General features: G+C 41.2%; 1 protein-coding gene and 1 long non-coding RNA gene across 2 annotated transcripts in view; one reads left to right on the forward strand and one right to left on the reverse strand.

The window, feature by feature from the left end:
- Positions 1–13,272: 13,272 nt before the first annotated feature.
- LOC146650741 (uncharacterized) overlaps positions 13,273–27,693 on the forward strand; it is a 349,244-nt gene continuing 334,823 nt past the window's right edge. Inside the window, exon 1 of the long non-coding RNA XR_014907837.1 lies at positions 13,273–13,776. This is a non-coding gene — a long non-coding RNA (uncharacterized LOC146650741). The remainder of the gene's footprint in view (positions 13,777–27,693) is intronic.
- Positions 16,536–27,522, reverse strand: idh1 (isocitrate dehydrogenase (NADP(+)) 1). The gene is made up of 9 exons (XM_085383614.1): positions 27,372–27,522; positions 26,422–26,543; positions 24,330–24,621; positions 21,483–21,585; positions 19,050–19,227; positions 18,806–18,957; positions 18,519–18,659; positions 18,249–18,411; positions 16,536–17,271 (listed from the first exon to the last, which is right to left on the reverse strand). Exons 1-9 carry the CDS (start codon positions 27,483–27,485, stop codon positions 17,178–17,180), a joined length of 1,359 nt encoding a protein of 452 aa, XP_085239740.1. The 5' UTR covers positions 27,486–27,522; the 3' UTR covers positions 16,536–17,177.

Below are 27,693 nucleotides of genomic sequence, written 5' to 3' on the forward strand. Positions count from 1 at the left end.
TTGCTTTTCTAAATAAAAGCCTTTTCAATTTGCCCATATATGACTTACTCTTGGAGCAAATTCAAAATGCTCTAAAATGGAAAATTGCTGTTTCCACAGCATAAGTCCACTTTAGATCAATAGTATCAAACCCCACAGTGATACCATATCAATATCAAATCAGTCCGATTTTGCCTTCCAAAATAAAAGACTTTTCAAATTACCAAGATACGACCTACTCTTTTAAAGATTTCAGAATGCTCTAAAAATGAAAATTGCTGTTTCCACAGGATAATTTCACTTTAGATCAACAGTATACAACCTCACAATATTAACATGTCAATTTCAAGTCATTCTGATTTTGCTTTCCAAAATAAAAGCTTTTTCAAATTGCCCATATACAACCTACTCTTTTAACGATTTCAAAACGCTCTAAAAATGAAAATTGCTGTTTCCACAGGATGAATCCATGTTAGATCAAAAGTGTCCAACCACACCATGGTACTATGTCAATTTCAAGTCAGTCTGATTTTGCTTTTCAAAATAAAAGCCTTTTCAATTTGCCCATATATGACTTACTCTTGGAGCGAATTCAAAATGCTCTAAAATGGAAAATTGCTGTTTCCACAGCATAATTCCACTTTAGATCAATAGTATCCAACCCCACAGTGATACCATATCAATATCAAATCAGTCTGATTTTGCCTTCCAAAATAATGGCCTGTTGAAAATGCCCATAGCTTACCTAAGTTTCAGTGATTTCAGAATGCTCTAAAAAGGAAATTTTCTGTTTCCACAGAATAATTTCATTTTAGATCAACAGTATACAACCTCATGATTTTACCATGTCAATTTCAAGTCATTCTGATTTTGCCTTCCAAAATAAAAGCCTTTTCAAATTGCCCATATACGACCTACTCTTTTAACGGTTTCAAAATGCTCTTAAATTGAAAGATGCTGTTTCCACAGGATAATTCCACTTTAGATCAACAGTATCCAACCCGACAGTAAAACCATGTAAATTTCATGTTGGTCTGATTTTGCCTTTCAAATTAATGGCCCGTCGAATTTGTCCATAGGTGATATACTCTTTCAATTATTTCAGAATGTTTTAAAAATGAAAATTGCTGTTTCCACGGGATAATTTCACTCAAGATCGACAGTGCACACTATCACAGTGATAGCAAGTCAATTTGCCTTACAAAGTAATGGTCCATTGAAATTGTCCATGTATGACCCACTCTTTCACTGACTTCAGAATCCTATTAAAAGCAAAGTTGCTGTTTCCACAAGATCATTTCACTCTACATTGACAGTATACAACCCCACAGTTTTATCACGTCAGTATCGGAATTATAATTGTTCATTTGGTACTTTTAATAATTAAACGCGGATGCTGTTAACAGGACAATTACTGTTTCCACTAAGTAACTGGAGTTCATGCAAACCATACACAACCTCTACAGTGGTAACATCTCAATCTCAAATCAATCTCGTTTTGCATTTCAGAGTAAAAGCCTTTTGACTTTGTTTATAGGAGCTTCTCTTTCCACAACTTCAGAATGGCATTAAATGGAAAGTTCCAGCTTCTATGAATTAATACCAGTTTGTGCCAAAATTGTCAATAATTTCTCAATAGCCTCTGGTCTTAAACTCAACATTCCAAAATGTGAACTTCTCCCTGTTAAATTCTGCACAGATACTATTATATCAGGTGTTCCTGTTAAAAATAAGGTTAAATATCTTGGTATTATCATTCAAAAAGACCAAGATGCCAGATTATGTGAAAATTGCTGTTTCCACAGGATGAATCCATGTTAGATCAAAAGTGTCCAACCACACCATGGTACTATGTCAATTTCAAGTCAGTCTGATTTTGCTTTTCAAAATAAAAGCCTTTTCAATTTGCCCATATATGACTTACTCTTGGAGCGAATTCAAAATGCTCTAAAATGGAAAGTTGCTGTTTCCACAGCTGTTTCCTCTTTCAACTGCAATACAACATAGATTTAATCTTCGGCTTCAAAGAGATTTATCCATTACTGGAAGATCCTTGGTAGCCAAAGTTGAAGGCCTCTCCCGACTTATTTATGCAGCTATGGCACTTGATGTTTCGAAAGAATTATGCACAAAAATTGATAAAATATTATTTAACTTCATTTGGAAAAAGAGAATACATTATATTAAAAAAAAAAGTAATGATAAACAAGTTGTGTTCTGGTGGCCTAAATTCTTTAGATTTCACTTCCTTAAATGCATCTTTTAAAATCAAATGGATCAAACTCTTTTTAAAAAAATCCCACTTGGATTCTATCAAGGAAATTTATTATTACTAATAAGATAAGAGAAGTTACTCTTAAGTTGATCCATAGATGTTATCCGGTAAAGACATATCTGGTTAAATTTAAAAAAAATATTGAAACAATATGTTATTTATTTTGGGAATGCACTTATACACATGTATTTTGGATTGATCTAAATGATTTTATAAACACCAAAAGTGATCCCTCATGTAAACTGAAGTTTCAACATATTCTATTTGGCCTCTCACATACCGATAAAATAATTCCAGGGAAAAAATATATTATTAATCTTTTTTTCTTTCTTTCAGTTATTTTGTTTGTCTGTTTTCTCCTAAAGTATACCTTTTTGTTTACGTACTTGTATTTGTATACATAACTTGTTCAAGATACTGCAAGCTGTGGAATTTTTCATACCCTTTCTATATTCTACATTACCATGTATGTTTGTTGTTCAATTGTCTAAATTAAAAAACAAAACAAAAAAAAAAACTTTCATAGATCAACCGGGGCGATTTTAGCCCATCTTTCGGGGTGCTTCAGCACCCCTAAAATGAATCAAAGCACCCCCAAAGATTTCTTACTTTTTTTGACAATATTTGCTGTTTGTGTGACACACTACTAACACACTGCGGTGGGCGCCTCACCCGTACCAAAGCGCTTCCAGGCGGAGGATAGTCCTCCCCCAGCTGCTATCAGGGCAGGAGACATTCACACCTGTGCGTCCAAAAGGCAAATGAATCGCGCATGAGCGAAGCCGCTGCTCCCGTACTGACTGTAACGCAGTCAGTTCTTCTTTTACTGTTATGCTGTTTTGTGGATCACAAGGTTTAAAACTACCGTACTTATAAACACACACTCTCACACACAAAGTAACTCCACCAGAGTGCCAATTTCGGGTCACTTTTTCCGGTCCAGGCCCTGATAAAGGAGCAGGGTTGGAATTGTGACATTAAAAAACAATAATTGCTAAAAGAAATTTAATTTGTAGTTCTAAATAAATTCTAACTGCATTTAGGACGTTTTTTACTCACTTTATGTCCAGGAATAGAGCAGGAGGGAGAGAGAGAGAGAAACAGAGCCAGGGACAACAACGTCACATTAGAAAGGTATAGTAATCATCCACAACTATTTTCAGTTGCAGATGATAAAGGATTCAGAAAGTTTATTCATGCAGGGCCCATATGACAGAGAATGTGCATGTTCTTTTTGTTTTCATATTTTAATTTATATTTAATTGTGTTGTGGTTTGCAGTGTTTTGTGTTGTTTCACTTTAAATTTGTTTAAAATGAAAAAGCTGAAAATTTAAATAGTTAAAAGTTGAAATGTAAATAGTTGGTTTTTGTATTATATGATTTATTTATTACATTTTATGTAGAGTGAATAAATAAAAGTATATTTACGGTGGCCCCGAGAGACAAAGCACACACAAACTTCAAAACACGTAAAAATTCCAAAACACGTAAAAACTCCAAAACACATACAAAACACAACAGAAGTGCTCCAGGATGCTGGGCGCAGTGTTGAGCTTTTGTTACCTAGTGGCTAAGTGATCTAGGTAGCTCTGTTTTGGAAGTTCAGTTAACGCTAGAAAAGTGTTTTGGAATTTGTATGTGCTTTTTGGAGTTTGTACGTGCTTTGTCTCGAGGGGCCACCGTATATATTTATATATAAACATAAATAAAACCACTTTTTTTACATTAGTAATTCCTTTTGTGCATAATTTTATATTGTTGTTAATAATAAATTAATTAAATTATTGGGAGCCGAAAGATAGTGAGCTGAGCCGAAAGAGCCGGTTCTCTAAAAAGAGCCGGAAATCCCATCACCACAATCTCACATTTCTGAATAAAAACGCAAACAAAGCAGTTACCTTCATTATCTCATATCAGTGTAATATCACTGAAATGGTAACTCCATAAAAGAAGCATATTTGACTCGATAGCTTACAGTTCTTGCGCTTTTAGAGAAGTCCATCCACCCAGTCCAGTGTTTTCTGTATGAGAGAAGTTGCTGTGTGCTATTAAGTGTGGAAAAAAAACAAACCCAAAACGCGCTGTAGAAGTACAAATACTATTGTTAAAAATACTCCACAACCTAGACATTCAAACACTCATACACTCATAACACATACATATAGGGCCTTGGTGGTGGGCACGCTATACGGTCTGTGTATTCAACCTCACCTCTGGCACCAGTGCTCACCTCTCAATTTTAAATACATGTACACATTGAGGGTTCTCGGGAGGGGCCCTGCTGACAACTGCTGCTTTATGGCAGAAAGCACCATGCCCCCCCCCCCCTTTTTTTTTTCTGTTTGTCTCCACTTTGGGGGAGTGCATGATGGTGGGAATGCATGCTTGTGTCTGTGTGTGCCTGTTTGTCTATGTCTATGTGTCAGGACAGGTCATAGACTCCACCTCTCTGGGAACATCTCAGGCCCCCCTAGGTGTGGCCCATCTCCCCTCACCACACTGCCTGCCAGTGGCTGTTGCCCTCAGCCGTCGGTGCATTGGTGGTTCTCAGTGTCCGGAGCTGGGGGGCCTCTACATGTCTGGGGCCTGGATTTCCTCCATGCTTTCTTCATGTCCTGGGGGGCAGGGCTATAGCTCCCCACATCTACTATTAGACACTTACATGGAGAAACCTTATGAATACTAGCGCTCTCACACACAGGTGTACAAACAGGTACACACAGACACACACTATCTTGGTTGGCTGCTGCCTCTAAACATATCATGTGTTGTTGGTCTTGTGTGCTGCTCAGTAAGATTCAGTATTTATTATTTACTGTTACCTGTGTAATGGTAAATGGACTAATTTTTATATAGCGCTTTTCTACTCTCCCGGAGTACTCAAAGCACTGTACAACATACCACATTCACCCAATCACACCCGTTCTCCCAAGCACTGACTCTAAACTGAATGCTTTTCTAACAACATTCACACACATTCATGCACACTGGATGCATTGGAGAGCAACTTGGGGTTAGTATCTTGCCAAAGGATACTTGGCATGCAGACTGGAGGAGCCAGGGATCAAACCACCAAGCTTCCGATCAGTAGGTGACCTGCTCTACCTCCTGAGCTACAGCCAGGAGGAGCTGTATTTTCTATAATATGCTCATTTCTTTTTGCTTGTTACTTTTCTCAGCAGGTGGGGAAGCAGATTTTCAGTGACTTTTCTGTCTATTCCTCTTATCCTCTATTTTTCTTTCCTTCTCCATGTATTTCTTCCCAACTTCTCTTTCCTTCTTATTTTCTCTTTCCTGTTCCCGAGTCCTGTCCTTTCTGATTGCAATAACTTACAATCAGAATCACAATCAACTTACAATTAGAATCAGTGAAAACTGTACAATGACAATAAATGAAGTTATAAGTTCTAAAATAAAATAAAAATAATAACAACAAAGAGCGAATAAACTATGAAAATTAAGTGTACCAGTACAGCAAAAGCTCCGCTAGGGAAAGTAAATCTTTTGGCCATTTTTCTTGGCCTTCAGACAATAATTCTGATTGCTACAGTGCTGGTCAGGGCAGGACAGGCAAAAAAAAACCTCCACGTACTGGAAGTACTGATTTAACTTCTTTACTCAAGTAAAAGTAATTAGTACAGGCTCTGAAAACTACTCAGAGGAAAAAAAATAAAAAAAGAGTTCTCTGCAAGATGTTTGTATTTTTGTGCTAAGCTAATTGAATCTTGTGCTATATTGACATAATCATAAAATAATATACATAGGAATACAAGCTTTAGTATAACTTTTTTAAATAAAAAATTTGAATTATACTCATCTTGAATCTGAAGAAAAGAAGGTAAAATAAAAAATATATCTCTTTTTTTTCTGTTGCCTATGTCGTAGAGGGTGACTTTGCCTCTAAACAGGAAAGTACAACTAGAGGGTAAAGTTGATTTAGCAAGTGTGGAACCCTAATGACAGTAAATGGTTCTTTGTTGTTTGGCTAGCTAATGGTTACAATATTCATGTTGCATCTGAGAATATGAAGTGTCTTGGTTGTGGGTTGGAGGGGCATCTTATGCAAGTGTGATGATTGTGGGGACAGCTCGCTGCCCCTTGCTTCCTCCTCTGTAAGGAGAATAAGAATAAGAATAACTTTATTTATCCCGAGGAAAATTCTTTTGTCATGTACATGCTCAAAGCAGCAGGAGAGACATAGGAACAGATGAACAAGATATAAGATATACAATATATACAATAAGAATAGTAGTGTACAGTAATATACAGTAGGATAGTGCAAGACATAGTATCGGATAACTCTAACAAATTAATAGATATAACTATATATAAATAACTTAACTATCAGTGCAGGCGATTCTAGAAAGTGACATAGTATTGTGCAATAGAATAAAGGGAGTAGCAGCGTATGATGGGGGGATGAAACAAATATTCAATAAGGTACTGTTGGGTAATATTGCATGGTCTGGAAGGGAACAGAATAACATTGGTAAACGTCTCAGGAAAATCAGCTACAGAGTGAGGAAGAGTTATACAGTCTTATTGCCACCGGCACAAAGGATTTACTGTGGCGGTCAGTTCTGCATTTTGGGGCAATGAGTCTTTTGCTGCGTTTGCTCCGATGGTCCATCATGGGGGGTGCGTGGGGTGGAAGGGGTTGTCCATGATAGAAACAAGCTTTTTTAGCGTCCTCCTTTCGGACACCTCCTCCAGGTTCTCAAGTCTGACACCCAGGACAGAACCAGCCTTTCTAATCAGTTTGTTCAGCCTGTTGGCATCAGCTGTCTTCACCCCACTTCCCCAGCACACAGCTGCAAAGAACACGACGCTCTCCAACACCGAGTGATAGAACATGGTCAGCATTTTCCTACCAACATTGAAGGACCTGAGTCGCCTCAGTAGGAAAAGCCGACTCTGCCCTTTTTTGAAGATAGCATTGGTGTTCTTGGTCCAGTCCAGTTTACAGTCCAAGTGTACCCCCAGGTACCGGTAGTCCTCAACTATCTCCACATCAGCCCCTCTGATGGTGACAGGGTTAGGAGGAGGAGCCTGCTTCCTAAAGTCCATAATCAGTTCCTTTGTCTTTGTGATGTTAAGTTGTAGGTGGTTTAGCTCACACCACTCGACAAAGCTGTCCACCACACTCCTGTACTCCTCCTCCTGTCCATCCCTGATACAGCCCACAATGGCAGAGTCATCCGAGAATTTCTGCAGATGACATGACTGAGACTTGTACCTGAAGTCAGATGTGTAGAGAGTGAAGAGGAAGGGTGATAGGACCGTCCCCTGCGGCGCCCCCATGCTGCTCAGGATGTTATCTGAGCGGCAGCTCTTCAGTCGGACATGCTGTGGTCGACTTGTTAAATAGTCCGTAATCCAACCAACCAGTGGGGCATCCACCTGCATTTCCGTGAGCTTATTCCCCAGCAGTGATGGTCTGATTGTGTTAAAAGCACTGGAGAAGTCAAAGAACATGACCCTCACAGTGCTCCCAACAATGTCCAGGTGAGAATAAGCCTGGTCCAGCAGGTAGATGATGGCATCCTCCACGCCGATACAAGGTTGATAAGCAAACTGCAGGGGGTCCAGTCAAGGCTCCACGAGCAGACGCAGATGTCTCAGGATGAGTCTCTCCAGCGTCTTCATGACATGTGAGGTCAGCGCCACTGGCCTGTAGTCACCGAGGGTCGACGGGTTGATCTTTTTAAGGACAGGAACCAGAGTGATGGGACTCTCTGCATTTCCAGACTCATGTTGAATATCCGTTTTAGAACTCCAGACAGCTGGGAAGCACAGCACCTGAGGGCCCTGGGACTGACACCATCAGGGCCAGCAACTTTGCTGGAGTGGAGTCTGCCCAATTCTTTTTTGATGTCATCTGCTGAGAGGGACAGGGTGAGACAGTCTGAGGGGGCAGGAGAGGGGGGAGGCAAAAGGAGAAGATGGGAATAGCTGGGTGTGGAGACAGGAGACGCAGGGCAGTCAAACCTATTGAAGTGCAGATTAAGGTTGTTAGCACTTTCGAGGTCCCCATCCATCCCAACACCTCTCTTTTGTCTCAGGCCAGTGATAGCCCGCATTCCATTCCACACCTCCCTGGTGTTGTTTTCCTGCAGTTTGTTTTCCAGCCCCCGTCTGTAGGACTCTTTACCCTCTGCAATCTTGGCTTTCAGCTCCTTCTGCACCAGTTTCAGCTGATCTCTGTCACCATTTCTGAAAGCTCTTTTTTTTCTTGTTTAAGGTTGCTTTGATGTCTTTGGTAACCCAGGGTTTATTGTTGGGGAAGCACAGAATGGTTTTTTTGGGGACCACAGTGTCCACACAGAAGTTGATATAATCTGTTACACAGCCTGTCAGATTGTCAATATTGTCCTGATTGGAATCACAAAGAACATCCCAGTCAGTTGACTCAAAGCATCCCTGCAGAGTCTCTTCCGACTCCCTTGTCCATGTTGTAACAGTTTTTGTGGCTGCAGGTTGCCTCTGAACGGCAGGTCTGTAAAGGGGCTGGAGGTCATACGTCATACGCCTGCGCCGCGTTGGCATCAGGGGCGATGTAAACAATGACGATAATGGCGAGGGAAAACTCATGCGGTAAATAATATGGTCGAAGACCGACTGCTAACAGTTCGATGTGTTTGTTACACACAGCCTCACCTTAACGTGACTCGGGGAACACCAGCGGTTGTTAACATAGAGAGCGAGTCCTCCTCCCCTCTTCTTCTCGCTGCTGCCTGGGTCCCTGTCCACTCTCACACACGTAAATCCGTTTATATCCACCACCTGGGGCCCGTTCTTCGTACGTCGCTTACTACATCCAAGATCAAATGACACATCCAAGATCAAATCATCGCGCTAACCGTGAGCTCGCTAATCCGGTTCCCCGAACACACCTGCTGTTGACGATTAGTACAGCTGGACGCAGTAATGTGACATCACTGGGTGTCGTAAAAGGGGCCACGCATCGATAGTAGAAACATTGATCGGCAACCCTCTGATTGGTCGGCGAAAATGTCGACGGAGCGCGCTCGGCTCGGTATTTTTCGGCAGCAGAGCAAGAACTCTTGAGTGAGGGATTTCAGGAGTTTCAGAGTTTAATCAGAACGCAAGGGAACACTGCAAAGGCTGCAAAAGCAAGGAGAGAGGGCTGGCAGGAAGTTGCTGACAAATTAAACTCGTAAGTAATTTAATAATAACAATAATAATGGAGTGGATTGATATAGCGCTTTTCAAGGCACCCAAAGCATTTTACAATGCCACTATTCAGTCACTCTCACATTCACACACTGGTGGAGGCAGCTACAGTTGTAGCCACAGCTGCCCTGGGGCAGACTGACAGAAGCCAGGCTGCCATATCGCGCCATCGGCCCCTCTGGCCAACACCAGTAGGCGGTAGGGTAGATTTATTATATTACACTATATTATCCAATATTATATTACATTATATTATAATATGTTATATTTTATCCTCTTTCACATTAGAGCCACGACAGGACCCACTAGAACATGGGAACAGGTAAAAGTGAAATATAAGAATATCCTACAGAATGGTAATATTTATCACTTATATTGCTTTTCGTCTCTTGGAAAGAGACCCTGGAATAATCTGTTTGTTTATAACAGCAACCAAGAAAAGGGCAGAGCAAAAAAAGACAGGTGGTGGTCCTGCACCCCCTCGTCAACAAGTTGGTTAAGTGAATAATACCCTCACGGGAATATCGATATCTCTCAATGAGCACACTGTCGCGCTGAGCTAAAGGATCCTGTCTATCCCGCAATATACGCTGAATTCTGAGGACTCTCCTTATCAATCTTGCACCTTCCGCAATGGGTGGCTCGCGTATACGGACAGGACATGGCTGCGACAGGCTTCCCAAATCCACCTTCGCTTTTATAGCCGTGGTCTCTCATCTTGATTACACGAAGTAATTTACAATTGCTACTCTGAAATATGAATTAAATCTGTAATAATCACATACATGTAATAGAATGTTAATAGTACATTTCCCTTTTTTAGGAAATGACCTGTATGTATCTGTGTGACATCAATAAATGGATCAGGTGCTGCATTGTCTTTAGTTACATTGATGTTATTTATTTATGGTGAAACAGTGGTGGAATATCGCTGTTGCTTTCGTATGATGACGCGGACATACCTGCGTGGCCGCGATCTAATCCTGTTTACATAAAGTAAACCTGCTCCCGAGCAGGTTTACGCTTACGGCTCTGTTGCTATGACAGCAAGTCCCGGATGAGCTTCGGGGAACCGACTGATCCAGGATCACGCGAAATCGTCAACAATCTAATCCGGCTAACCTACTTAGCGAGGTACGAAGAACGGGCCCCTGGTCCGGGATGTTTTTGTGCAGCCATGTCTCCATGAAACACATAACACTGCATTCTCGGAAAACTTCCTCTGTCCCTGTTAGCGTCGCAACCTCCTCCATCTTATTAACCAGCGATCTGACATTACCAGTCACTACAGACGGGAGAGCAGGATGGAATCTTTTCCTCCTCAGTCTTCGTGTTTTCCCGGCTCTGCAGCCGCGGTAGTTCATCTTGATCACCGCAGGGATCTCATGCTGAACACCGGTGTTCCAGATCAACTGGCGTTTAGATCAACTGGCGTTGGTCGAACAGATGTGTGGCAGTCTTGCGTTTCAGGAGCTGCTACCGACAAACCAGCAAAAAAACGCCAAATGTGTCATCTGTGACACTTGTGAGGTTGTCTCAAACACACTCCGTCAGTCTTGATGCTGTTGAACAACAAAATGCTTAAAAATGTGGCGAGTTTACCTGGTGATATCCTCATGCGCGACGCGATCGCGAAAACAGCAAACAAGTAACACCACGCCGTTGTTGTTCACAGGACACAAAGAGTAAACGATCGGGAGACTCTTGTCGTCGTCATCGTTCCCCTCGCACGGTTTATTTCTCCGAATTCAGCGTTTTTGCTTCACAACTACAGCGTGCTGTTTACTTTGTGCACTAACATGGAGTCGAGTCAACCAGCGCCACCTCTGGCCAAGTGCCACAGCCTACAGCCAGATCAACCTGTGACACATCTGCACCACGTTTGAATTCGTGTCATGCACATTTGTACCTTTCAATTGTGTCTGTTTGTGCGTCATGCAAATAAACCTTTGAAAAGAATGAAATGATATCATATATTCCTTATTGGCCTACATTTGTACAAAATTCCAAATTATATACACAAAGTCATAGAAATCACCACTCCAATTGGTCATCATGATTTTGATATTCTCTTTTTCCATAACAATGAAATACGCCTTGGACAAATATGACACATCAATATTTCATTAGTGTTGTAACATCACATGTCGCTAGCATAGTCTGTCTGTGTCTTTTCCCTGAAAATGAATATTTCCAGCCAATATAGGCAATTCATCAACATGGCTGGAGTTATATACAGTCTGTATAAGTGTGGTTAATCTAATGAACATTTGTAAGGAGACGGCAGTTACTGTGAATTCACAGCAGTTACACAGTGATTAGTAATAAACAGCCAGTGAGAGTGAGTGGATATGACTGTTCCCACCACTAACACATTACCATAGCCCACTACTAGATTAACTTGTGACACATCTGCACCTGCTGCTATGATCACATTGAGTAGAGGCTGAGTGGCTGCACTTACCCCTGGTACATCCAAATCTGCCCACAAACATGTTGAAAGATGCAATGCCAGCAATGTGGATTGTCAACACTAAAAACAATCAGTAAGCAAAGACAACAGGGATCACTTTTTTCTGTTTATTTAGCACCCACAACATTTGTAGTCGCCTTCTGCACAAGGGAAGTCCACACACACCGTGTGGTACCACTTTCCACAGAAGGTGCAATCTGCAAGATTGAATGAGATTGTCAGAGTCATTGTCTGGCTGTTTATTACTAATCACCTGCTGTACATTCACAGTAACTGCCATCTCCTTACAAATGTTTATTAGATTGACCACACTTATGCAGACTGTATATCACAACCAACTCTAACATGTTTGTTTGCAGAGGGCAGACACAGACAGACTACGCTAACGACATGTGATGTTACAACACTGGTGAAATATTAGTGTGTTCACGACATTTTTCGTATGGGCAAAAGTATTGATATCAGGATGGTGATTCTTATGTGTATGTCATTTGGCATTTTGTACAAATGTAGGCTGATAATAAATATATGATATCAGAATCAGAAACTTTATTGTCATTGTCATGAGAACAACGAAATTAAGAATGGTCCCCGATCATTGCATCATCCCTAGCAATATCAAAATATAAATAAAACAATAAAATTCAATAAATAAAATAGATAGAATACTTAAAATACTAATAAGATATAACAGTAAAACATTCACATACATTCCCACACACATGCTTCAGACCGTGCATAGATTAACACAAGAGTGGCGTGATGGACATTTTTTTGTAGTATTCAGATGTGTTATTGCAGTTGGATAACAGCTGTGTTTGAGTCTATTAGTCCTTGCTCTGATTGCCCTGTACCGTCTGCCTGAGGGCAACAGTTCGAACAGGGAGTGGCCAGGATGTGAGGTGTCTTTTATGATGTTTTGGGCCTTTTTAAAACAGTGGGCGTTGTGTAGAACTTCCAGTGTGGGGAGAGGGCAGCCAGTGATCTTTTGGGCGGTGTTAATGATCCCTTGGAGTGCTTTCCTCTGAGCCCCTGTGCAGCTAGTGTACCAGATGCATATGCAGTAAGTTAGAACACTCTCAATGGTGGCTCTGTAGAAGGACACCAGCAGTCTCTGTGTGATGTTATTCCTCCTGAGAATTCTCAGGAAGTACAGTCTCTGTTGGGCCTTTTTCAGCAGCTCGGAGGTGTTCACACTCCAGGAAAGGTTCTCCTCTATATTGACTCCCAGGAAGCGGAAGCTTGCCACCCTTTCTACACAGTCCCCATTTATGAATAGTGGTTGGATCTCTGCCTTTTTCCTTCTGAAGTCTATTATGAGTTCTTTGGTTTTTGAAGTGTTGAGGAGGAGGTTATTGGCCTTACACCATGACGTCAGCTGCTCCACCTCGTCTCTGTACGTAGACTCGTCTCCCTTGGAAATGAGCCCCACCACTGTGGTGTCATCTGCAAATTTCACAAAGATGTTGCTGTGGTGGCGAGGAGTGCAGTCGTGTGTGGTTCAAAGGTTTATTTGCATGACGCACAAACAGACACAATTGAAAGGTACAAATGTGCATGACACGAATTCAAACGTGGTGCAGATGTGTGTCACAGGTTGATCTGGCTGTAGGCTGTGGCACTTGGCCAGAGGTGGCGCTGGTTGACTCGACTCCATGTTAGTGCACAAAGTAAACAGCACGCTGTAGTTGTGAAGCAAAAACGCTGAATTCGGAGGAATAAACCGTGCGAGCGGAACGATAACGACGACAAGAGTCTCCCGATCGTTTACTCTTTGTGTCCTGTGAACAACAACGGCGTGGTGTTACTTGTTTGCTGTTTTCGCGATCGCGTCGCGCATGAGGATATCACCAGGTGAACTCGCCACATTTTTAAACATTTTGTTGTTCAACAGCATCAAGACTGACGGAGTGTGTTTGAGACAACCTCACAAGTGTCACAGATGACACATTTGGCGTTTTTTTGCTGGTTTGTCGGTAGCAGCTCCTGAAACGCAAGACTGCCACACATCTGTTCGACCAACGCCAGTTGATCTAAACGCCAGTAGATCTGGAACACCGGCATGGCTGTGCTGTCTTAGCCCCAGCAGCAGGTCCCAGCTATAGACAAAGGGGCAGCGTGGCGTCGCGGTCATCTCAGTAGTTTTACATGGAGTTTCGTTTCCAAACACGGATAAAAACTTCTCGACTACACAAGAAGTGTAAACTAAAAAACTAAGTAGACAAAAAGAAATAAATAAGAGGAAAAGAAAGAAAGGGGAAAGTACTTTTCAACTGCAGAGTACTGCCAGCATCTCTGGCAGAGCCGTCATATTCTGGGGAGGGGCTGCCTTTAGAGTTGGTCTTAAGGTCAGCAAGAAATGTGCATTTGTAAAAAGTAAAAGATCGCACAAATGAGGAGGGGAGTGATTTTACATTCAGTTACATAAGTGAAAATCCTTTAACAGAGAGAATGCAGTGAAAAGATGAATGAAGATTTAAAAAAATAGGCAAGGCCCAAGGGAAGTGGTAGAATAAAGGAACTGATAGACCAAATTCTTTCCAGGGTACCTGATAGAATAACACTGGCTAAATTCCTCTGTGAATATGAAGAATGAGAAGACTTACATGGAAAAAGGTAAAGTGAAAAGAGTCTTAGAGGGAAGCTCCAAAGCCCTTCTGTTGCAATTACAGGGACATGATGAATCCGAGGTAGACAGCGAGGTGGTTGTGGGAATGAAGTCACAATGGTTATTACTTTTTTGAAAATTAGAATGTTTCATCATTTCTTTATTATTACAGGTTCCAATTACTCTGGATCACTAATTAACTAATTAGAATCTGTCTCTGTTTATATGAAAAACAAGGGAGAGCTTGGACATTAATGCTTTACTGATACAGAGAAACAGACAGACTGAAAAAACTGAAATCCAATCAGTGATGATAGATCCTTGTTTTCAGCTTCCTTTTCCCCCATCACTAAACAAGCCTCTCCATTTAGTCTGTTGAATCAAAACTAAACGTTTATCCTTGAAACAGTGCTGAGGATAATGCTGCTGAATGGAAGAGAGGGTTAGGGTTAGTGGCATCATTGGTGGAGTCATTCCTCTTTCTGTTGACATTGATAAAGTAATTGCATGTCACAGTTCAAAAATTAGGGCTGAGTTTGAAAACATTTTTTTATGCAGCAGCTCCATCTACTGTTCAAATCAAGTAGGGATGAAATTCTCTCCAGCATCAGACAATTTGCTGCTAAAGCTAACCGAGCCACAAGGTTGTGCTCTGTTATTTTTTATTTGATATATGAAAATGTAATCTATCAACAATCCTGTATACTGCTGCTGGCCTGCATCTGCAAGTTGTTCTGTAATCCTCGCTACCATTTTTTAAAATCCTTTTTGACAAAGCTCACAGTTAGGGTTGGATCAGGTGACCCTGAATCCAGTTATGCTGCAATAGGTCTAGGCTGCTGGAGGCTTCCCATGATCATTGTTCATCATTCACCTTTTCACTCACTATGTGTTTATACATGACTCTAGATTTAATAATTAGTCATTCTTTGGCTGTCTTGGCTGTATCTCAGGTAGTAGAGCAGGTCCCCTATGAATGACCTGTGAATGAATGAATAAAGCAAGTTGTGGAGAGTGCTTTCCAGAGTAGCAAAGCGCGATATAACACAGTCCTTATACCATCTCTTGCGCCATCTTTCTTTTCGTTTGTCTCCCAGCAGTTGGCCGCCCCTCTCTGAGCCTGGTTCTGCTGGAGGTTTTTTCCTTCCCACTGTTGCCAAGGAACTTGCTGATAGGGGATCATATCTTTGTATTAGGGTATTTACCTTACAATATAAAGCACCTTGAGACAACTGTTGCTGTGATTTGGCACTATCGATATAAAACTGAATTCAATTGAATTGCTATTTCTGACAATCAGATATGTATTGTCCGTGCTGACTTTTCTGGTGTGCAAAGAGGTCTTGCTGCACCTGCTGCTGTTCTGCCTGACTTGAGGCTTTCCATGTATGCACATGCCACCAAACAAATCACTGCAGAACTGGATATAATGGGCTGCCATTTAAATAGCAACTCTAAAGATGTAAAGAAATGCATTTCAATAAAATTGTGAACTTCAGAGCAGCTAAATACATGCTACAGAAATCATCTTGCAGTAGATTACTTATAAATAAGTGACAGCAACTGTGTGTGACACTGTGATTGTAGGTTGATATGTGTAGCTATTTACTGACTAGTCTGTGTTACTTGTAGAGGTTCAAACAAGGGAACATTTTGTTTGTGATAACAGTCAATGACCACCACCTTTTACTTGATACTACAGTATACTCTGTTTTGTTTATGCCACTTTTGGTGCACACTACATACAATCTGCAGTTTGTGTGTCAGTATAGACTTTAAATATAAAATCCATAACTCAATAATGAAAAACTCATTTATTATGAGTTATCAAATCAGGAATGAATAAGTGTAATGTTTATAGGTAGTTTTAATGTGGCTTTTTTTGGCAAGATCTAATAATCTAATATACTGGGTCTAAATTGAGGAGCACATAAACATGTACACACAAACAAAGGAGGAAAAATAAATATAGCTCTTTAAAAACTGACAATTAAAAATTCTGAAATTAAAAGCAAGTATTGTACTTTAATATCATTTGTTTTCAAATCATAAACTGTGTATTATAGTACAATTAGTGTAAAACCTTCACTGAATGCATTGTCACTCTCCTGCAGTGCAGAGAGATTTTCATTAGTTACATACAGGCTGACGTTGCTCTGTTTTTCTGGCACTATTTCCTAAACTCTTGCCTGAAGTATTGTTAAAAAATTACAAGGTGAAAGAGATGAAGAGAATTAACAGATGACAAAATGTATAAAGGCAGTGAAGGTCCAGAGGCTCTTTCAGACCAATACTGTCCCCCTGCATGGTACAGATCACTTCAGCGGAACTGAGTGCAATTAGGGTAAACAAGGGAACTGAGATATCAGGTCACGGCCCAGCGTCACTGTCACAAGCGTAATTTTATCTTGTAGCAACCCAAGGTTGTGATTAGAAGCCCCCATTCTGCTTTCTTCTGGACAAGGCATTGTTCTTGACTGACCCTCTCTGACTTTGAGTCAATCCTGGAATTCTGAGTGCACTCTTCCCTTTCCATGGGGTGGTGGGGCCCAAACTTCCAGTAACTGTGTAGGTGTTTCTGTGGGTGAGCATGTGTCTGAATGCATATGTGTCTGTGTTAAACTGCTTTGAAGGCTGGGAGATGAAATCACAGCTTGGGCTGGCTTGCCAACTTGATCTTCAGGTTCTCTGCTAATTTGTCCAGGAACTCAAAGGTGTTCAAGTAGTCAGCACGTTTCACACTGCAAACAGAGTCAGAAAACAGATGACTGTCAGCATTAAAGTATTGCAAAAGTTCAGAGATCACCGAATATGACTAATTTTGACAAATATTCAGGCTGCATTTATGAAGCTCTGTTAAGTCAAGTTCACTGTAGTCAAAATAAGTTTCGACTGCAACAACTTAGTGCTCCTTTATGCCATCAAATCTAAGGCCCATTTCTCATATGAATAAATGCGTGGTTGCTGTTTCCAAGACGAGGAATGGTGTTGAAAATTTTTTTTATTATTACAGACATACTGAGCTGCTGTAAAGGCTTATGTGAGCATACGCTCTGCCACAGTTGGGCTCTATAAACGTAAGCATATGTCTGCATCTTTTTGTACTATTAGTAAAAATTCACTGCAATTATTCAACAAGCTCATTTTTGAAATGCCAAACAATACTTAAGAGGTTGGGAGCGGTCACATCTCCCGTCACACAAAACTTGGTTGATTAATACCCAATAATTATGATTATGTTACATAGGAAAAAAGGACATGGAAAAGTAAATCATAGTAAGAGGTAAAATATATGAAACGAATATTTAATACATTAAGAGTTTTTTTCCTTTGTTTTGTTCTTTCTGCATGCTTAGTTTCTGGAGTGTGTCAAAGACAATTTTGAACATCCACCATTGTAATATTTTATATTTAGCAGAACACTATAGGAAAGAAAAAGCATAACTGCTCTATATTGAAAAGAGCTCAAACATATTTATAAACCTGAGTGAATTAAACTTTAATTTACGGATGCCCCAATCAGGTACATTTTGAAATGGAGCTGTCCTTTCCGGTCACTGTATGTGGTGGCTTCCACAAACTGGTGCCCACTCTTATGTATTTTTAATAGATTATTTCTAAGTTCTGAGACTGTATCAAGAATGTATTGTAAGATCTAATTACCCACTAATCTAACAGCACAATATCCTTATATGAATGTACATTGCATATGACTAACTTTGCAAGGCCTTTGATGCAGATAGCCAAATCTTTGGTCATGAAACCAGCCTCAATGGTCTCGATGCAAACAGCCTCCAGCGCCTCCGAGAACACTCGCAGCTCGGCATTGTTATCAAGCTTTGCCCGGTGAAGCAGGCCCCGTGTCCATGCAAAGATGGAGGCTGTAGGAAACAGACACACAGTGAAAGAGCATGCATTAGATAACTAACCTAGAGATAACCTTAGAGATAAAATCACATACGATCACATTTCCACAATCTGAGCCTACCAATAGGATTGGTGGAGGTTTCCTTTCCCTGCTGGTGTAGTCTGTAATGTCGAGTCACTGTGCCATGGGCAGCCTCTGACTCTACTGTACGTCCATCAGGACAGACAAGCACACTGGTCATCATACCCAGGGAGCCGTAGCCTAAAACACAGGGACAACCAAAAACTACATTAACATCTGAATATCATTAGTCTACAGTACACTGCAATTTTTTTAGGCTTTTATTATTTAAGTTTCTGCATGGTTTTTCACATAACTTCTGATCTGAACCTCCTTTTTAAACCAACCTTGTGCCACAGAGTCAGACTGTACATCTCCATCATAGTTCTTGCAGGCCCAAATGAAGCCTCCCTCAGATTTCATGGCTTGGGCCACCATGTCATCAATGAGACGGTGCTCATACCAGATGCCCTTGGCCTCAAACTGAGCACGATACTCTCTGAAGCACACAAGAAGGTGGACAACACAGTTCTGGCCCATGTCTGCTACAAGGATGTTTGCATAAGCTGCTTGTGCATGTGCTGTCCTTACTTCTCATAGATCTCCTGAAAGATGTCTTTGAAGCGTCCATCGTACTTCTTCAGGATGGTGTTCTTGGTGCTGAGGTATAGAGGCCAGCCTTTGGACAGAGCAATCTGGAAAGAGCTATTAGCAAAATCCCTGATGGACTTATCTGTGTTGTACATTCCCAAGGCCACACCACCTGTGCCTGGATAGACACAAACAAATAGACATACAGACAGACTAAATTCACATGAATTATCGCCTTTAAAGGCAGACAATCTTGGACAAACTTGGAAAAATCTAGAAAAGAAACCAGTGTTACCTCTTACTCCGTTTAAAATTTATTTCAGTTCATTCAGTGTTAAACCTGAACATATCAATATTTACAAGAGCATGAACAAAGATATCATCTTTCACAGTATTTCACAATATAACCCATACAATATAAGGTTAATTGTACTAACAGACTTTTTAAATTTTCTACCAAACTTGCTAGTTTTGAAACTGTACTATAAAACAAATATGGAGGAAACAAGCTGTCAGCTCTTCTAAATCCTTGTTTTATACACTCTGTGGGGTGGACATGCAAGATATGGGTTTATACTACAGAGAAGCTTGATGATAAGATGGAGACAGTAAAGAGTAGATTCAATAGAATATTTGTTTATTTTAAACAATCAGATGGTTTGGATATATATATATATATATATATATATATATATATATATATATATATATATATATATATATATATATATACACATACATATACAGTGGGGCAAAAAAGTATTTAGTCAGCCACCGATTGTGCAAGTTCCCCCACCTAAAATGATGACAGAGGTCAGTAATTTGCACCAGAGGTACACTTTCACTGTGAGAGACAGAATGTGAAAAAAAAAATCCATGAATTCACATGGTAGGATTTGTAAAGAATTTATTCGTAAATCAGGGTGGAAAATAAGTATTTGGTCAATAACAAAAATACAACTCAATACTTTGTAACATAACCTTTGTTGGCAATAACAGAGGTCAAACGTTTACTATAGGTCTTTACCAGGTTTGCACACACAGTAGCTGGTATTTTGGCCCATTCCTCCATGCAGATCTTCTCGAGAGCAGTGATGTTTTGGGGCTGTCGCCGAGCAACACGGACTTTCAACTCCCGCCACAGATTTTCTATGGGGTTGAGGTCTGGAGACTGGCTAGGCCACTCCAGGACTTTCAAATGCTTCTTACGGAGCCACTCCTTTGTTGCCCGGGCGGTGTGTTTTGGATCATTGTCATGTTGGAAGACCCAGCCTCGTTTCATCTTCAAAGTTCTCACTGATGGAAGGAGGTTTTGGCTCCAAATCTCACGATACATGGCCCCATTCATTCTGTCCTTAACACGGATCAGTCGTCCTGTCCCCTTGGCAGAAAAACAGCCCCATAGCATGATGTTTCCACCCCCATGCTTCACAGTAGGTATGGTGTTCTTGGGATGCAACTCAGTATTCTTCTTCCTCCAAACACGACGAGTTGAGTTTATACCAAAAAGTTCTACTTTGGTTTCATCTGACCACATGACATTCTCCCAATCCTCTGCTGTATCATCCATGTGCTCTCTGGCAAACTTCAGACGGGCCTGGACATGCACTGGCTTCAGCAGCGGAACACGTCTGGCACTGCGGGATTTGATTCCCTGCCGTTGTAGTGTGTTACTGATGGTGACCTTTGTTACTTTGGTCCCAGCTCTCTGCAGGTCATTCACCAGGTCCCCCCGTGTGGTTCTGGGATCTTTGCTCACCGTTCTCATGATCATTTTGACCCCACGGGATGAGATCTTGCGTGGAGCCCCAGATCGAGGGAGATTATCAGTGGTCTTGTATGTCTTCCATTTTCTGATGATTGCTCCCACAGTTGATTTTTTCACACCAAGCTGCTTGCCTATTGTAGATTCACTCTTCCCAGTCTGGTGCAGGTCTACAATACTTTTCCTGGTGTCCTTCGAAAGCTCTTTGGTCTTGGCCATGGCGGAGTTTGGAGTCTGACTGTTTGAGGCTGTGGACAGGTGTCTTTTATACAGATGATGAGTTCAAACAGGTGCCATTCATACAGGTAACGAGTGGGGGACAGAAAAGCTTCTTACAGAAGACGTTACAGGTCTGTGAGAGCCAGAGATCTTCCTTGTTTGAGGTGACCAAATACTTATTTTCCACCCTAATTTACGAATAAATTCTTTACAAATCCTACCATGTGAATTCATGGATTTTTTTTTCACATTCTGTCTCTCACAGTTGAAGTGTACCTCTGGTGCAAATTACTGACCTCTGTCATCATTTTAAGTGGGGGAACTTGCACAATCGGTGGCTGACTAAATACTTTTTTGCCCCACTGTATGTATGTATGTATATATATATATATATATATATATATATATATATATATATATATATATATATATATATACTGGCTTCTTACCCTCAAACTCATGGACGACATATTTGACAGGCTCTCCCTTTGCGGGTGTGTAGGTCATCTCCACTTTCCCAGGCCCAGGCACCACAAAGTCTGTGGCTTTGTACTGTGGGGAGAACAGTGAGTAAGAAAAAAGATACAATCCCCAACATATACCATAACAGCAAGAAAGACTGTCATAAACACCTAAAGAGGACTAGTCAGAGTGTACAGCATTGTTCTTTCTGACAGATATTATGTAACCAGCAGCCATCTGATACATCACCCAACTGGAAGCAGAACTGTTGACTTTGGCTATGCACCATGAACCAACCTGTGATTTACTTCTGTGGCTGTTGAGGTGGTACACTGTGGTCCAAAGGACAGCTGATGAAACCTAATTATTGACCAAGTCACTCCTAACACAACGTCTGATATAACTGTCAATTCCCTGAGCTCATACATCAGCTGACGGAGGGAAAGAGCAGTTACAGAAGTGTGGTAGAAAATTACAGGCAGCCTCCGAAATGGAAACAATAATTAAGATGAAGTTTTAGTTTAAAAAACATTTTATTTTAACCTCATTTGGAAAACTTCAGAAAACTATGGGCATTATTTTTCTTTGCCAAAACATAAGCCATGAAAATACTATTTCACACTAAAACTAGATGAAGACAGACTCACTATTCTTTGCTCTTTGGTGTAGAATACACATCCTGCTTCTAATGCAAGGGTTTGAATAAATGTGTGGCTTTGCAAATGAATGTGATGTCTGGACACACTTTCCTACAGGCTTGACTCTTTGTTCTTATCACCTTTTTCTTTCATTGTCACCTCCCTACCTCCTTCTAAATGCTAATTTGCCTGAGCCAGCTTACCTTCACAGACGCTCTATACAGTGGGGCAAAAAAGTATTTAGTCAGCCACCGATTGTGCAAGTTCCCCCACCTAAAATGATGACAGAGGTCAGTAATTTGCACCAGAGGTACACTTCAACTGTGAGAGACAGAATGTGAAAAAAAAATCCATGAATCCACATGGTAGGATTTGTAAAGAATTTATTCGTGAATCAGGGTGGAAAATAAGTATTTGGTCAATAACAAAAATACAACTCAATACTTTGTAACATAACCTTTGTTGGCAATAACAGAGGTCAAACGTTTACTATAGGTCTTTACCAGGTTTGCACACACAGTAGCTGGTATTTTGGCCCATTCCTCCATGCAGATCTTCTCGAGAGCAGTGATGTTTTGGGGCTGTCGCCGAGCAACACGGACTTTCAACTCCCGCCACAGATTTTCTATGGGGTTGAGGTCTGGAGACTGGCTAGGCCACTCCAGGACTTTCAAATGCTTCTTACGGAGCCACTCCTTTGTTGCCCGGGCGGTGTGTTTTGGATCATTGTCATGTTGGAAGACCCAGCCTCGTTTCATCTTCAAAGTTCTCACTGATGGAAGGAGGTTTTGGCTCCAAATCTCACGATACATGGCCCCATTCATTCTGTCCTTAACACGGATCAGTCGTCCTGTCCCCTTGGCAGAAAAACAGCCCCATAGCATGATGTTTCCACCCCCATGCTTCACAGTAGGTATGGTGTTCTTGGGATGCAACTCAGTATTCTTCTTCCTCCAAACACGACGAGTTGAGTTTATACCAAAAAGTTCTACTTTGGTTTCATCTGACCACATGACATTCTCCCAATCCTCTGCTGTATCATCCATGTGCTCTCTGGCAAACTTCAGACGGGCCTGGACATGCACTGGCTTCAGCAGCGGAACACGTCTGGCACTGCGGGATTTGATTCCCTGCCGTTGTAGTGTGTTACTGATGGTGACCTTTGTTACTTTGGTCCCAGCTCTCTGCAGGTCATTCACCAGGTCCCCCCGTGTGGTTCTGGGATCTTTGCTCACCGTTCTCATGATCATTTTGACCCCACGGGATGAGATCTTGCGTGGAGCCCCAGATCGAGGGAGATTATCAGTGGTCTTGTATGTCTTCCATTTTCTGATGATTGCTCCCACAGTTGATTTTTTCACACCAAGCTGCTTGCCTATTGTAGATTCACTCTTCCCAGTCTGGTGCAGGTCTACAATACTTTTCCTGGTGTCCTTTGAAAGCTCTTTGGTCTTGGCCATGGCGGAGTTTGGAGTCTGACTGTTTGAGGCTGTGGACAGGTGTCTTTTATACAGATGATGAGTTCAAACAGGTGCCATTCATACAGGTAACGAGTGGGGGACAGAAAAGCTTCTTACAGAAGACGTTACAGGTCTGTGAGAGCCAGAGATTTTCCTTGTTTGAGGTGACCAAATACTTATTTTCCACCCTGATTTACCAATAAATTCTTTACAAATCCTACCATGTGGATTCATGGATTTTTTTTTCACATTCTGTCTCTCACAGTTGAAGTGTACCTCTGGTGCAAATTACTGACCTCTGTCATCATTTTAAGTGGGGGAACTTGCACAATCGGTGGCTGACTAAATACTTTTTTGCCCCACTGTAAATCTGTAGGGCATAAACAGACTTCTACAGTAAACTAACTCTAGAACAGGACATTGAGTCATTTCCTCAACATCCTATTGACACAATAATATACACGACATGAAACTACAAAAATCTGAGTAGTTTTACATCTTAAAAGATGGAAAAAGGTGTCTATGTGTCACATATTCATTTGTAGGTTGCCATTTTTAAATACTGTTGGAATGAAATTCTCTATAATTACAACCTTATTTTTTTGGAGACTTTGAAAAATTTACATGAGATGTGTGAAATCTTGACTAGAGATTCACAGATCATATATCCCCCCCCCCCCCCCCCCCCTTAGCATGCATACTTCAAAGTTTTCAGTAAGTGGGACCGATAGGGTACCTGATCTCCATGGGCATGTCTGCCGATGATGATGGGCTTGGTCCAGCCGGACACCAGGCGGGGGATATTCTTACATATGATGGCCTCCCTGAACACCGTGCCCCCGAGGATGTTACGGATGGTCCCGTTGGGTGAGCGCCACATCTGCTTGAGCTTGAACTCCTCCACACGTTTCTCGTCTGGCGTGATGGTGGCGCACTTGATGCCCACATTGTAACGGTGGACTGCCTCTGCTGCCTCAACTGTCACCCGGTCATCAGTTGCATCTCGGTTCTCCATCCCAAGGTCATAGCTTTGCAAGGAGAGATTAAGAGAACATGATTAATGGTGCCGAGAGAAAGCTAATACATAATTTATAATGTCTTGTAAATGTACCTAGACTGTCAATAAAAACCTCAAAGTTTTAGTACAAAAAGCAAAGAATACTTTAAGCATTTTAGCTGCTCCTTCACAAGGTGTCACCAGGACGCAGCTCCACATGTGTGACTTAGTAAACTTTTATGCCCAATGCCCTTCATCACACATTGCCAAGGGTTTTTGCCTCTTTTTGCTTGTTAGGGTATGATGTAAACCACTATACTGGGGAGCTAGTGGTAGTAACTACTACAGGGCTCAAATGATTAGTAAATATAACTGATTAGTAATTATAATTGAGAATATTTGTGTGCTTCTAAGAATTAGAGTATGAGATTAAGAATGAAGACAGGGACCAAACACACACAGAGAACATTGATAATCTCAGCAGCAGAGGCACTGAATGCTATGAGCGTTACAAGTATTTACACATAACTTAGCAGCAGACCCCAGTGCACTAACTACCGAACACTATGCTATTGATTTAGCTGAGTGAAATGCAAGGCGGAGAATGTCAAAGTGCACCTACTGTGATGTGGAACACAATAACTGTGTCAAAGGACATGAATGACTTGAATGAGTGGTGAAAGTGAATCTGATTATGGAATAATTTGAACTGCTGCCAGAGCTTTTTGCACTTCATTATGAAGGCAATTTTCTTGCCTGCAGGCCCTGACACAGCATTCTTATGAAGGAGACTTTCTATTAACCCTCTGTTCCATTTTCTTTTAGGCGCTGCCACTGCAACGAAGCAACACGAAGAAAGCAAAAAAAAGGAATCAGTTGTGCAACGAAACCAGGCACTCTGCCAGCATAACTGGATCGGTTTGCTCCACTTGTTATACTTGAGAAACCTCACAGCTTTAACAAACAGTTAGAGGAGGGGGTGAAAACCAGCTCAGTGTCCTTAGACTTCTCTTTGGCAATTATCTTGTGTGCTGGCTTTGTATGAAAGTGGCCTTGACCTTTTACCCACTTCCCTCCTTCCTCAACTGAAAATCCAAGCCACATGAATGAACCGATGAGGTTCATTCTTTGGAATCTTTGCAGAAAACCTTGCACATGTTCCAAACTATGTGCTTCCAAGAATTCCGTGCCCAGTGAACCACCTGACTGTGTGGTGGGACTTTTAACCATTGTACTATCGTGGATGGTTAACAACAGTGCAAAGTCCATGAAACAGATAAGTAGAGGAAGGTCAAATTAAGAAACCGATGACGCAAATGGATGTTATACTACCAATTATCGTTATTACTTTGTTTGGACATTTCTGATCTACAATATCACCCATCATTGCATTTGATTTAATAATACTTGTTGAAACTTTTCATTGTCTTCTTGATTACAAGACTTTTGTAAATAGCTTTTAATGCAATGGTGATTTTTTTTTTCTGAGGTAGCAGCTGCAGTTAGTATATTCTGCTTTGCAGCTGAACCATTAGACACCTTTCGGGTGGGGGGGAATGTATTTTCAGGGCAAAGGTCAATGATGGGGGATGCATTAAAGCAAGAATTCAAGCCAAACAAGAAGTACCAGGCATGCAGAAAGTGTTGCTTGAATTCCGTTTTTGATTCTGTTTTACTAAGACTATCCCTGCTGGGAGTACTTACCACTGCACCACTGTCATGTAAACAAAAGTATATTTAAAAAGAAACCATTAAATGTAAGCGATCTGAGTGCACTGAGCTGCTAGAACAATGGGATCTTTACACAGTGTAGGAGTACAGGTGTATTCACCTGTGCACTTCAAGCTCCAGGTACGGAAAGATGAGTTTCTCCTTAATGAGCTCCCAGATGACCCGAGTCATTTCATCTCCCTGCATCTCCACCACAGAGCCAGCCTTGATCTTGGGAGACATCTGTCACAATAGAATGACCACGAAGAAGACAAAAACAAATAAGTTACTCTGACACTTATTCTGATAACTGAAGTGACTGGAGAGAGATTATTATTACACAACAATTTGTCAAATGACATGCTGATACCCAAGAGGGGGGAAAAGGTCTGTAGACTATGAATGAATTCATTCACAAGATGCTTAAAGTATCCAGAGCTATGGCTCGGCGTAAATCCATAATAACCCTCTTCAATTATCCCAGTGGCCAAAAAAAAAAAAGAGGGGGGGGGGGGGGGGATTACCTCCTTGGTTATTATTTTTGTTATTACCATTGTTATTTTAATAATCTCGGTTGAAAAGACCTTATTGGTGGTGTTTCACAACAGATGATTTCACAACTTTCAAAGATTTCATTTTATAATCTCGCCTAAAGTTCACTTAAAGAAGAAGCGACTTGAGTTAAGCAAAGAAGGAATGCAGAGCACTAACAGGACAAGGTAAAAAATCTGATAAATAACAATCTGAAACATGAAACCAGGAAGGAGGTGTTGGCTGAGGATATCAGGCCTGAATGGCCACTATGTCGGTTTGCTTAAGCTACCCGCAATTTAATTTGAATGAACAGCCGACACAAAAGTGTATTTCATAGCAAAGCAAACAGAAAAACGCGTTACTTCAACTTTGTCACCACCCCCCTTTTATTTTTCTTTGGACAGATGACGGCTAATGCCAGCAGCAGCAACAAAAACAAAAAAAGAAGGAGCCGCCGAGTATTTCTTTCTTTCCTGCACGACGCCATCATTGTGTTCTGCAGTAAGCGCTGTTTAATTCAGTGCTACAAACGCCTACCGTATTGAGTTTAAGATCCACGACACAACCAGAGATGAGGAAGCCGAACGATGACCTGCCGGAGAAGACGGCGTATCTAGCTGCTAGGTGCCAGTTTCTATTCCGCGAGCTCATTGGCAAGAGTCTTGGCCAATCAGAGAAGAGCGGAAAACATTTAACGCCAATCAGATAAATCCACACCGCAGAAGGGTAGGTCTGAAAGCGGTGATTGTCCATCTGATGAGGGTTTCCACGCCCACCGATACGCTTGTTCTATGCGTGGACTGTTGCACAATGGGTGCTATTTGACAGTTTGGTGGCAAAAGGCGGCACCACCAGTTAT

This window comes from Rhamphochromis longiceps, linkage group LG16 (assembly GCF_057381845.1).
Source record: "Rhamphochromis longiceps isolate RC_006_pf linkage group LG16, R_longiceps_female_GT1.1, whole genome shotgun sequence".
In the NCBI taxonomy this organism is placed as follows: Eukaryota; Metazoa; Chordata; class Actinopteri; order Cichliformes; family Cichlidae; genus Rhamphochromis; species Rhamphochromis longiceps.